Source organism: Cygnus olor, chromosome 2 (assembly GCF_009769625.2).
Source record: "Cygnus olor isolate bCygOlo1 chromosome 2, bCygOlo1.pri.v2, whole genome shotgun sequence".
NCBI classification, from domain to species: domain Eukaryota; kingdom Metazoa; phylum Chordata; class Aves; order Anseriformes; family Anatidae; genus Cygnus; species Cygnus olor.
In genome coordinates, this window is record NC_049170.1 from 116,256,898 (window position 1) to 116,269,593 (window position 12,696).

Here is a 12,696-nt window from a genome sequence, read left to right on the forward strand (position 1 = left end):
CTGAGAAGTAAAACCAGACGCTGGCTGGTGTTCTGGACCACCTCCCACCCCTCCGTGGACAGCGTAGTCTGGGAGATGCACCTTGCATGGCCACGCAGACCATGCTGTTTCTCCCAAAGGGAAGGTGCTGCCTGGCCCCTAGAGCTGACCCCACCAGGGAATTTACCCTGCCATTTCTCCCCTTGGCTCAATTAACACCTGCTGTTTTTAAACATGCTGGTGACATTTTGCTTCTAAATTCTGTAATGAGGGTGTGTGAGTGGACAGAGTGACAGAGCGATTGCCACGCGTAGTGTGCATTAACGTGTCTTCCCTCCCTCCCCTCCAAACCCCGAGCAGCGTGCTCGACAGCGCAAGTCGCCTGGATGAAGAGCACAAGCTGATCGCCAGGTATGCAGCAAGGCTGGCAGCAGAAACTTCTTCATCAGTAAGTGTTTTAATTAAAGGAAGGTGCTTTCCTTATGTCATGTTCCAGGGGCTTGGCAAGATCAGGGAAATTACATCTGACAATCTCAGCGATTAATGGATTATTTTTCCCTATCCTTTTCATCGCATGTTGTTACACTTCTGGAATAACACTTTTATGCGGGCCATTTAAACCAAAGAATCCACGTACTAATGTGTATAATCTATATACTAATGTACTGGTATTTAAACAATTACGGCAAAGAGAATCTGACATCTTGAACTCAAGCAAGACTGGAAAATACTGTCTGGACAAGCTTTGGCTAAAGGTTAATGATTTACTGCAGTGGAAAAACAGGGTGATGAATCCATTTTACTCTTTAGTTCAAATATCACAGCCACTGGGGCCCTAAGAGCTGAGGATTTTAAAGAGTGATCTTCAGCAGGATGACTGTAATGACCCACTGCATTAGCCCCAGCTCCCATTTTCATTTCAGAGCAATGATTATTCTGCTCTACGTATCTCAAGACAGAAGGTGATGACAGGCTAAAACCTCGCTAACTGTGTTCAGGAATAAGAGAGAGGAAAGCAGGAACCCAATCGAAGTATATAAAATCTTAAATGGTATAAATAAGGTCAGCCTTAGTTACTTTTTCCCATCTCAGCACATTTGATAGAACAAGGAACCATAAATGATAGTTAAGTGAAAAGCAGCCGGTCCAAGATGTCAGGAAGCATACTTTCACGCCGAGATTTACACTGCAGGGTCAATTGAAAGGGTGAAATCAGGCAGCACTCGTCATGTGAAAGTGCTGAGTCCCAGCCATCCCAAGTGAAGGCAGTGAAGCTGAACCCATGACCCCATGCAGCCGTCTGTCAAGAATGATTTCTCACTGCCTGCAGCTGCAGGGGAAGAGGAGTGGACGCACGGGCTCTCATGGGCTGCCAGCCCATCCCAAAACAGTCCCTTCCAGAGGTGTGACACGCAGTGTTTCAGCTTGCGGGCAACCTGCAGGTGATTGTCCTGTTACTGAAGGACAGTCAGTCATTCTTTATGGGAACAAAATTCCCCATCGCTAATGTCCCTGGGTAGAAACTGGTAGAAATCAGGTGTGTAGAACGTGTCCTATGGTAGGTGGGAAAACTTAGGAATCGATACTTAAGTAGCTTTTAAATAGGGACGCTTTAAAGAAAAATAATGAATTTCTTTTTACGAGCCAGGTGCCCATTTCTATGTGTTCTTTGAAGAGAAGAGACAAAAGAAAAAAAATGAAGGTTTCTGTATACAGAAATCTTTCAGAGCACAAGAGTAGCACCACATTAGGGGCAGAGTGGAAATGTTTAAAGCTTTACTGATGGCCTTTCTGTTTTTTAGGGAACCAAATGTATTAGTGTTCATTCAGGCAAAGACTCTGGTTCCCTCAGTATCGGATGTCCATCAGCACATATCAGTTCTTTATGCACTGCCCTCCTTGGTGGTTGGAGCGTTAATGGGAAAATGTATGCACAGCAGATAAAATAGTATAAGCAGTTACAGCCACACATCATTTCCCCACAGATTGTGCTATCAAAGGTTAGCACTGAGGTGCATCTTCATCCTTTTTGAGGGGCCATTCCTGCAGGAGGAGGTGCCTGGCATCACATAAAGTTGGGCTCTGGACTTCCACTGCGCAGGGCTCTTACAGCAAGAAACATTCAGATGGCAGCAGTAGCTCAGCAGAGTAATCATCAGTGTCTGATTCTTTCACATCAGAGTCAGAAATAAATGGATATCTTTGAAAGTTACAAAACTTTGGATGTCTTTGTGAATTCTTTCTCTGCACTGTCGTTGATCCAATGCTGAAATACTGGAGTGTGAACAAAGAAACCAGCATTTGGCTATTGCTGAAAATATTGAAAAAAGAGCATAGTCCAATAAAGCTGAAGTGAGCACTGCCTAGTTTGGCAAGAAATAATTTGATTCCCACTTCATTTTGTTAGGAAAAAAAATAAATCTTGTATTTGCAGGACTAGAGGATGGGCTTTTTGGAAGTATCCCCAGAACATATGGGAAGACTCGGTCAAATGGGCCAAATAGCCAGACTGAAACCAGGGTACAAATCTTTCAAACTGAAAGAAAAACTCTGCTTTCGAGGGAAGGAAGTATCACTGAAATGGAAAACATATCCTCTTTTATTTGGAGAGGGAAGCTGATTTTTCCTTCAGTGCCTTCCTCTAGTCTGTAGTATTGAAGTGAAGCGGTGCCGTTCCCTCGGTTTTCAGACGGGTGGGGTTAAGCACTTTTACAACTGGTTCAAAGAAAGCTTGGAGAAGCAGTGAATGACAGGATGGTAAGCGCTCAGTCTTATTTATGGTAGCGCTTACGCTGCTTTTACTAGGATTAGAGCCATACTGGTGTGAGCCAGAACGTGGATGCTCTCTTTGCGGCGTAGGCAAGGCTGGTGCTGCATGTCCTGTGAGCAGGTCTCACAGCCCGGCCCTGCACTGGGCCTGGTGGGTGCATGCATGCTGGCCATTCCCTCCTCAGCACAGCCTCTCTTTTACAGCAGCAGCAGCAGGGGCAGCAGAGAGGGGCAGCAGACATCTCCTTCACCATCGATGCAAACAAGCAGCAGAGGCAGCTGATTGCCGAGCTGGAAAATAAAAACCGGTAAGCATCCACAAAGTACCTGGTTTTGTTCAGTCCCATATATCGTGTATGTTTGTTTGCTCCCTGCTGGTTTTTTACCACCTACCTCCGTGCAATGTACTTACACACACATACCCATCCCCCCAAAAAAAGCTCAGGGCACAAAAAGGTCCACAGAACATGACAAAGGCTTTGAGATCTCCAGCCACCCTGAGTTTTAATGAATGTAGTGTTAAATGACGTGATGTAATCATTGATACTTTATTGTTTGCAGCTGTTGTTTGTAAGAGTTTAAAAAAAAAAGCCTGTCCTGTTTCTAAACCAGATTAATTTTGAGCTGGATCCTCTGTAGAACTATAACATGAAACGCTAAAAGGATCAGTCATCCTGGTAACGATATGCTCCCCTGCTTTTATTTGTGAAGAAGATGATTAAAGCTCCCCAGAACACAGACTGCCTGAGAAAGGTCTACAGAAAGGTTAGCAGCACGTGAGGGTGCTGATGAAATGAGTCACTCGGAACAGATGTAACTGAGACTGAGGGAGAGTGCCCAGTAGAAATGGTCTAGCAGCCCCAAAAAAAGGGGTGACACCCCTGTATTATCAGCGGAGGATCTGGCCCGAGGTATCAGACTGCCTGATGTCATGAAATGTATGACAGCACAGCTCTGCTTTTACTGCTGGACTGTAAAAGAGAGGACAGCCCAAACCAGATGGTTTTCTATTGCAAACCCTGCACTGCCTTCTGTCACAGCGTAATGAGCCACCAGCTCCAGTCTTGATTTGTCTTTCATAGTTTGAGTCTGCCTTCTGACCGTCTGGTACCCAGCACGCTGCGAAGGAGAGAAAAAAATCACAAAGGTTTCAACCTTCTGCTGTGAAGCTTTGTGTTATCATTTTGACAGTCTTCCAGGGCTGGCGTGCCAGTCATAACAAGTCCTATTAAAGTGCTTCTCCATGCACTGATGACCAGTCTCAGATCTGTACTTACTCTACAACTATTTTTTAACTGTGAAATATTTTGATGGATATTACTTTAGTTTTTGCTAAGTTCATGGTGTGCTTGAAATGTTCCTGGGGAGACAATTTAATTAAGCATATAGCTATTTCATATCTACCTCTGGGTTTGGGGGTCTGGAAGAAATGTTTCACTTTTGTGGTGAAGCCCTAAAAGTTTGTTTAAAAAATATCCCAGTGCTGAGGGCTTCTTCTGTTGGTTAGAGCTCAGTCACTAAATCCATGTTGGTAGCTGCATACACTCACACTTCTTCTCCTCTAGCGATGTGTAGTGAGCAGGTTTTGTGGTCAGTGACTGACTTGCAGTATTCTCCTTGTTCCCACCCCCAAGAGAAATCCTACAGGAGATCCAGAGGCTGCGACTTGAGCACGAACAAGCATCTCAGCCCACACCGGAGAAGGCACAACAAAATCCTACTCTCCTGGCAGAGCTCCGGCTCCTGAGGTAAGTGCACAGCAGTTCCTGAGGCCATTCCTGAGGCCAGGCTTATAACAATAAGGGAAGAAATAAGAGATAAGCCTTGCTTACACTTCTGGGGGCTTTTTAAAGTAAGTAGCACACTGTGTTTTTTTCTCCCATTTCAGTGCAGGCTGCAGTCCTAAAAGTAATTAAGCTTATGCTTTAAGCAGCATGCATGAGGAATCTCACATATTACTCATCTACATTAAATTAAGCCTGTGCATTAGTGTTTGCAGAGTTAGGCCCTTAGGTCATTTGGAATAGGTCCCCACAGCCTTGTCCAAATGTCATTAATCATATGGGGAAAAATGTTCTTCTGTCAGAACAAATGCTTCTACAAAGACTTCTCATTTATGCTGAAGTAAATACAGAGTTACATGAGAATACAGCCAGAATTAGACGTTAATTTTTGGAAAATTCCCCCATGCATTGAACTCAAAGGAGAGGTCAGTTCTCTTCGCTGTGCACAACCAGGCTGCAGCATTATGGTCTGTGCCATGTGAGGAGGGAGGAATAACATCATCTGCAGCAGCTGAAGATTTAGAGAATCGTTCCTCCCATTATCCCACCAAGCTAAAACCATTGATACAGATGTATCTGTATGTTAATTAGGATTCTCTACATGGGTATACCAATTGCCATATATATCACATTGAAGAAAAGTTGTCATTGGCACAGATCTGTAGGCTCCCTCTAAGTCCTTATTCATGTTGTGAGAGCCAGGCTGAGAGTCAAGTAAGAACTATTCAGAGCACTTCATGTATATAGAGAACAGAGTGTAAATAATTTATTTCCAGTGACACAATACTAGATAAACTTTATCCCCTCACTCCCAAACAGCAGTTCTCTTATGAGAAGACCAGAGAAAATTTCTGGCCACTTAGTTTCTTCCTCCTCATGCTAGTAATATTTCTGTGGCCTAATTCATAACTGAAGAAAGTGACTGTAAGAAATCATGCTAAATTCTTTCTTTAGCAATACTGTATAGTTTTATTACTGTTTTCCACACTAACGTATTTTTCTGTTTCACAAATAATTAAGTTTGCTTTCCAATCTAAAAACAAATAGGCTTCTTAATTTCCATGTGTGATTTTAGTATGTAATTAATTACTCCTAGATATCTACAGGTAAGTGACATTCTGTGAGAGTCTAAGATAGAAAACTGAATGTGATGAAGATGCATGCACTGCACAAAATATACTAATAATGTAGTTCCTTCTGTGCATCAAGCTTGAAGTCTATTTTAAGCAGGTTTAGGAGATCAGCTTTCTATGTAGTTGACAAATAAAATTCATTATCCTTAAAAAAGAAACATCAAATGATTGTGCAGTGTTAGCAGATTGACTACTTAATTTTACATCTTTTCAATTTTGCTACACATATGAAAACCATAATAACCTTATTTAAATTTCCTGACATGGGATGTCCCTGGGGCAGTGACGCTGAGTTCCTCAATTATGGTATCATTTCTGATTTAATATGCAGTGTCAGAGTCAGCAAATAACTTTTAATGGGTCTGTGCTGCTTTGAATATCTTCCAACACGTTCACCAGTTGAAAGGTAAATGATTGGCTTTTGATGTACTGTTGGATTTTGAAAAAAAAATGAAATTCCTATACACTTAACATGGCATGAGGCTTCTCATATGTAAAACAGTAGGACTCAGAGGAGCAGCATTGATCTACATCTGTTAACCCACAGATCTGGGGGCTTGAATCGGTACTTGCTTTCAGAGGAGTGGCCTGTGCATTGTACACTGCTTAGGTCCTCTCTCCACATAGAATGAATCTAATACCCAACAAATGTATGTGTTAGGCCATATCACCTTGAATTACATCGATACTGTATTTTGATTAGCAGTTTCCTAAACCCAGTTGGTTTTGTACAGTTTACAGCATTTCCAACCATTACATGCTTGGAAAAGAAGGTCCAAGACAGACAATTTGTAGCAGAAAATGGATTAATCCTCCAGAAGAGTAATACAACCTAGCACTGCTACTATCTGATCCTAATAGATAGGTGAGAGATAGCACACATGAGCTGTATACATCAGTGGTGTTTATATCAGCAACTGCTCACACAACGTACATAGAAGGCTCAAAATCAGGGTTTCATATTTCCTTAAATATAGTATACGTATTTAGTTTTGTTGATTCTGGTCCTCCTTCAAATGGAGTAGAGTAGAGTAGAGTAGAGTAGAGCAGGTTTGTTTCTGTTGGAAGGGACCTTCAAAGATCATCTAGTCCAACTGCCTGACCACTTTGGGGCTAACCAAAGGTTAAAGCATATTAATGAGGGCATTGTGCAAATGCCTCTTGAACACTGACAGGCATGGGGCACCACCCACCTCGCTAGGAAGCCTGTTCCAGTGTTTGGCCACCCTCGTGGTAAGTCATTTTCCCTAATGCCCAGTCTGACCCTCCCCTGGTGCAGCTCTGTGCCGTTCCCAAGCATCCCGTCATCGGTTCCCAGGGAGCAGAGGCCGGCACCTCCCTCTGCTTCCCCTCCTCAGGGAGCTGCAGGGAGCAGTGGGGTCACCTCTCAGCCTCCTCTTCTCCAAACTAGACAACCCAAGCACCCTCAGCCTTACCTCACAGGACATGTCTTCCAGACCCTTTACCAGCTTTGTTGCCCTCCTTGGACGTTTTCAAGAACTTTAACATCCTTTTTATGTTGTGGAGAGCAGAACTGCACACAATATTCAAGGTGAGGCCTTTCAGAAAAAGAACATGTTTTACAGGTAGTACAAGGTTAATGACATAGTGTTTTTATTTTATTTGCAACACAGTAGGGCATAAAACACACCCAATATACATTTTTTAAACAGTAGTATTTTTAATTACAGCATGTCTTCCAGGAAGCAATTCCATTCTTTATTCATCTGGGGACCTCTCACACAATGCAGAGATGTTGGAACATGTGCAAGTGCTGCACATCCCTCTGGTGCATTGGAGCTGTGCAGAATCAAAGCTGTTGCCAGTTAAGAGGACACAGACTGGCTGTCACATATGGGGTGGCTCAGTGTTCACACTGTCACAGGACCAGCACTGGACTTAGAAACTTAAGAGCTATTTTCAAGCAATTATAGCTCCATTATGTGATAGTTTTATGCTTGCCTTGTGAAAAAAATAGAAACAAACACAGTTAGCTGTGTTTTCTGGCTGAATTTCTGAACTCTCTTAGATTCTTTTGTATCTTGCCCTGTGCAGTGCCTCTGCTGCAATTTCCTGTCCTTCAGGGCATGGCTTTAATTTCTCCTGACAGTTAGTGAGGTTACTGACTAGAGAGATTCAAGGACAAAAGATGAAATCACTGCCAGGCATTCCCAGGGGGGAAAATATACACAAATGTGAACCTCATTTGCTCTTTGGAGAAGGGTCTGTGTTAGTGTCTGTCTGTTTCCTAATCACTGTACTCAGTCCCATGAATACTCCCAGTGTAAGGGAACTCCATAGCTTCCACACAGCCCTGCTTTCTAGGCACTGAACTCGTACAGCGTGTTTGCTTTCCTACAGTCTATACACAGACTTATATCTCATGGTCGTGCTGGGGAAATGAGGCAGTTAAAAGCTGCTGAGGCTGAGGGATAAGCTCTGATCGTATCTGCTTGTTTCTCAGGCAGCGGAAAGACGAGCTGGAACAGAGGATGTCTGCTCTCCAGGAAAGCCGAAGGGAGCTTATGGCTCAGTTGGAAGGCCTCATGAAACTGCTGAAGGTAAGGAACTACACTTGGCGCTACCAAGGAAGGGCAGAGCAAAGCAAGAGAGGAGAGGGAGGAGAGATGAGTGCAAAATTCTGCAGAATTTGACTATTTCCACCCATAAAACTTGGCTTTGTGACCTTCCCTATCTTTTTTTTTTTTGCTTTCGTCTTTAAATTCAGGGCTTTCAAATAATGTTTAGATGATGTCATTCTTGCAATAACACCACATTGTCATTGTCATCTACTGCTAAGTGGATAGAACAGTCAAGACAGGCTCCATACTGTGGAGTAAATAATACAGTCCTTTGAATAATATTGCAGCATAATGCAATACTGTCCTGTTTTGCTCATTTGTAGAAGGATTTGACAGCATCTCTGGACTTTAGGCTATCAGCCTCTGCATTGGCCATTCAACAATGTCTGAACACAAAATATTTTGTGGCCCAGTTTCAGGTGTTTTCACAATTTTCTCTGTTGAGGACATCAAATACAGAAAGAAAGGAACCAGAAAAGAAACAAAATGACATACAAAATGAGATAACTAATATCCGTGAGAAGAACAGCTCAGCACTGTACACTACTACTTACTGCAGCTGACAGTACGGAATTGTTTTTACAAGTTCCTTTAATGTGTCCTTTCCATGGCTAGTTTGGTCAGACATGCCATTTGACAACCACATTTAATTATTTGATCTGAGAGATGCTTCCCCAAAAACACTCGATCATTTTCATAAATACAGAAACAAGCCCGTGTTAAAAAGATGAAACATGCCTCAAGAAAGGATCTCACTTAAAAATTGAGATATCAAAACACATATGCACTTTTAAGAGAGGCCAGGATAATATGGAAAATTTGTCTTTATTTGACTCCAGCTCCATTTTACCTGATGTGCGTCAGGATAGACAATGCCAGAAATTCACATTGGAAGAAGGAACTCTGAACGGCATGAGAGCCTGTTTTCTTTTAGGCCATGACAGATAAAATGAGTGCATGCAAATTCAATACAGCTTGGGTCAAACATGACTGACAAAAGCAGAGAGAATTTAGCAGAAATCCATTAAGCAACATGTATTTGCATCAAATGATTTTGGACCCCTTAAGTTATTTGCATCGCCTCAGACACAGTCTTCTGCAGCCACAGTGCAGGATTTGGTGGCACCTGAGCAGCAGAGCCAACCGACTCTGCTAGGAGCTAGGAGTAGACAAGATGCTTTTCCCTCTATCCATGAAATACTGCATATCTACAGCTAACAGTCTGGGCAGCTTGCTGTCATTGCACAGTCTGGGCAAAGAAAATTTAAGACAGGTTATAGTAGCATTCTGCACACTTTGCATTATTCTGGTGTTTCAAAGTTGTCAGAGACGGGACCATAACCTGGACACATTTCTTCAACTATCTCAGTTTTAGCTTTAACCCTGTACTCCAGATTTCTTCTTCTGTTCTTCACTTACATCCTGTCTAATCTAATCTGCTGATCCTCTTTTTCTTTAGGAAGAAGAAATGAAACAGGTATAAGTTGCCTACTTATTGGAGGCCTCACTAACTCCTAAACATGGTTACGTTCCTGTGATTTATTTTACTTCCTTTGCTTGAAATGTGTGCATATTCTTTTGAATAAAATTAATATCTCACACTTCTTTCACACATTATTTTCAAGTATCTTGGAGTAACTTTCATAATTAACCATCTTATCCCCCTAGAAATGGAGCCATGGCTACAAGGGGTCTTAACCTTTTTCTCACCCTTCTATATATGGATATTTAAGATACAAAATCGAAACATATGTAGTGAAACCAACCTAGAATGTGAATTAAAGAACATTTCCACTATAGTTAACATTTTAAAAATTTAATGAAAGTTTTGGATCTCTAATTAAAATGTAACTGACTTTAAATTAGAACAGGACATTGAGTTTTAAAATCCCACTTTATCCAAAAAAGTCAGTGCATTGTGTGCACATCTTTTACGGCCACCACTGATAGTAACAGTCCTGTCAGTTTTCAGGACAGTATTGTAGTTCCTAAATGACTCCTGTAACTTAAATTAAAAAGAGCAAGTATTTATATTATTAATGTTAAATTTTAAAAGATTTACTTGGTTTGGAGCTTTTTATTGCTGAAACGGGTCTTGGAAAGATATTAGGCTAAAAAAAAAAAAAAAACTTTTCAAACGGTAAGCTGATTTATGATTCCAATAAAAAATGTTGCATTTTAACAAAACACATTTCTTCCTGGTCTCATCAGCAGAAATACTGTTAGAAGTCTGAAGTATTCTGTCTATGGAAGAACATGCAGTGTTTGTAGGTAATGCTTAACTTCATAAAGCTAGCATTTTGGCTAATTTTTGTAGAGCATCAGTCTGTTGCACCAAAAATAAAAAATAAAATCTGACCAAATAGCATTCCTGTGTAAGAGCCCTCTTTTTTCGTTCTGTGTAACAGCATTAAAAGATCAGAGATCTTCCATTCAGAAAAGAGAACTTCCCGACGTGAATAGAGTTTCCCTATCATATGAAATGTTCACTGGACAGTGTAAGGAAAGCTCATTTTCAGGCTATTACAAGATAGGATTGTTTCTTCACAGAGTGATAGCCTTGCTGAATGCCAGGTGATGACGCCCTGGAATTACTCGCAGTTTCCATGCAGTGATCCCCATTACGCTCTGCCATTTCGTGATCTGTTGAGGGAAACAGGATTAAGTTAGTTTCTGGAGGAATTCAATTGGAATAAACCATCTGGCAAATCATCTAATGCTTATGAACTTTATATTTGTCTACTGCCCTTCCTTGAGGAAGGATAATGAGTTCTTCACGTCTGCGTAGCTTCCTCTCTATCTGATGAGGCTGTGGGACATGCTTTCGGATTTGTGATCCCTGCTCAGCCCCGGCAGAGGGAGCAATGCACTAAAGCTCCCGTTTGCACTCCAAGCCTTTTCTCCTAAGCAGGCATGATGCTTAATAATGGGAAACCTCCTGTCTAGCAAGGGTTAATTTAAAATCCTTAGTATGTTAACCAAGAATGGCGAATTAAATAAAATACAGGTTTTCCTAGAAGGCAGCACAACACTGACAGCTGCAACCAATTGCAGCATAAAACCTGAAGTCACCTACATTTTGGTGCTAGCTGCCCTAGCTTCTTTCTCAGCGAGCCGTAGCCCTCCAGCTGGTGGGGCCGACTCGTTTGGGTGCAGTTTGGTGCTCCATTTCTCTGCTGAGATAACCAAGTCACTGCTGATGGTATCCGTGGGCTGCAGGCAGTTAGCTGCAGTGAAAAATGCGTTTCTCCTGGTAGCCACTAAGCAGAAATCCAATGCTAATAACACTCCTGTCCCACGGACTTGGGCTGGGCTGGAACTAAGCAAAATGTAATGAAAGCATTCACTTATTTTAAATCAGGCATTCCCTAATATCTTCATATTTCAACTTCCTCAGTTCTGCCTGGTGTTGCCCAAATAATACACAAAGATACGAGTTTTTAGCTGGACCGGGGAATCAAAGTGCTTCGTTTCTCTGTGCTTCCCAAATAGGTTGTTCATAAACTGAATGCTACAGATAAGAGAGTGCTGTTTATCGTAAACACTCAGAGTATGTGTTTATCATAAAAAACATAAATATAAATATAAACACATAATATCTCAGCCCTAGCTGCAAAGCAAATGCAACACGAAGTGCTGGTGTGCAGCTTTTACATTTCTCTTGTGGGAAAATTCCAGTGAAGAAGTACTGGCAAGCATCTGTTATTTTTAGTAAATAAAATGCCTATTATAAAGTTCATTCCTTAAATGTGACTTGGTTATAGAAAACAAATTTTGTCCCATTTTTCTCATATTCTCTGGATGTTCCCACTGTTGTTGGTGTTCCCCAGAACTGTGATCAAAGGCAAAGGGGAGCTAAGGAAAAAGGGCAAGTGAAGGAGGGAGCTGGGAACAAGAAATTCTTTAGCATATCTGTTTCATAGAGGTGTTGAGGCATGAAAGGAAAGGAAAAAGTTGTAGATCCCCTGCTGATGTGCCGGGAGTGCGACCTCTAAGGACCTTGGAGCATCTCAAGGTTGCTTTGTGCTCAGCCTCTGGTGAACCAGAGATCTGCATTTCTGCTGCTGTGGGTACAGACGATTCCAGAAACAGGGGAGCATCTGGCCCTTATATATTCAACTTCCCTTTCATCCATCATTTAAATGTTCTAAAGCTGGTCATTAGAGAAATTTTAAGTATTAAATCCCCCCATTCTCCCATCAGTAATGTGCTTATTCCTCATAAAACTAATTTGCCCTTGATGTCTCTGTGGTGATAATGTCTCTTAGAAAGGGGTGATAGAAAGACCAAATAGCTTAGTATTCTCGTACATTATTTATGGTTAGGGGCAGGAATTTTTAAAAATCTCAAGGGCAGTGCTGTGCTCCTTCCATTATGGGCTGCTGTTGGCTTGTATAGAATACATTTGCCAAACCTTATCTGGGCTGCAGTGGCAGCCACTGCAGGAGT

The 12,696-nt window shown here is 41.9% G+C and overlaps 1 protein-coding gene across 20 annotated transcripts in view; it reads left to right on the forward strand.

The window, feature by feature from the left end:
- Nucleotides 1-12,696, forward strand: part of DTNA (dystrobrevin alpha) — a 223,993-nt gene that overhangs the window by 194,080 nt on the left and 17,217 nt on the right. For 13 of the 20 annotated variants that reach the window (XM_040550317.1, XM_040550314.1, XM_040550324.1 and 10 more), the window contains 4 exons: nt 340-427; nt 2,953-3,056; nt 4,383-4,496; nt 8,130-8,226. In XM_040550317.1, the coding sequence (XP_040406251.1) occupies nt 340-427; nt 2,953-3,056; nt 4,383-4,496; nt 8,130-8,226 (403 nt within the window). Of the gene's footprint in view, nt 1-339; nt 428-2,952; nt 3,057-4,382; nt 4,497-8,129; nt 8,227-9,706; nt 9,855-12,696 lie in introns of those variants that run through there. The other 7 variants (XM_040550326.1, XM_040550330.1, XM_040550329.1 and 4 more) reach the window with 2 other exon arrangements.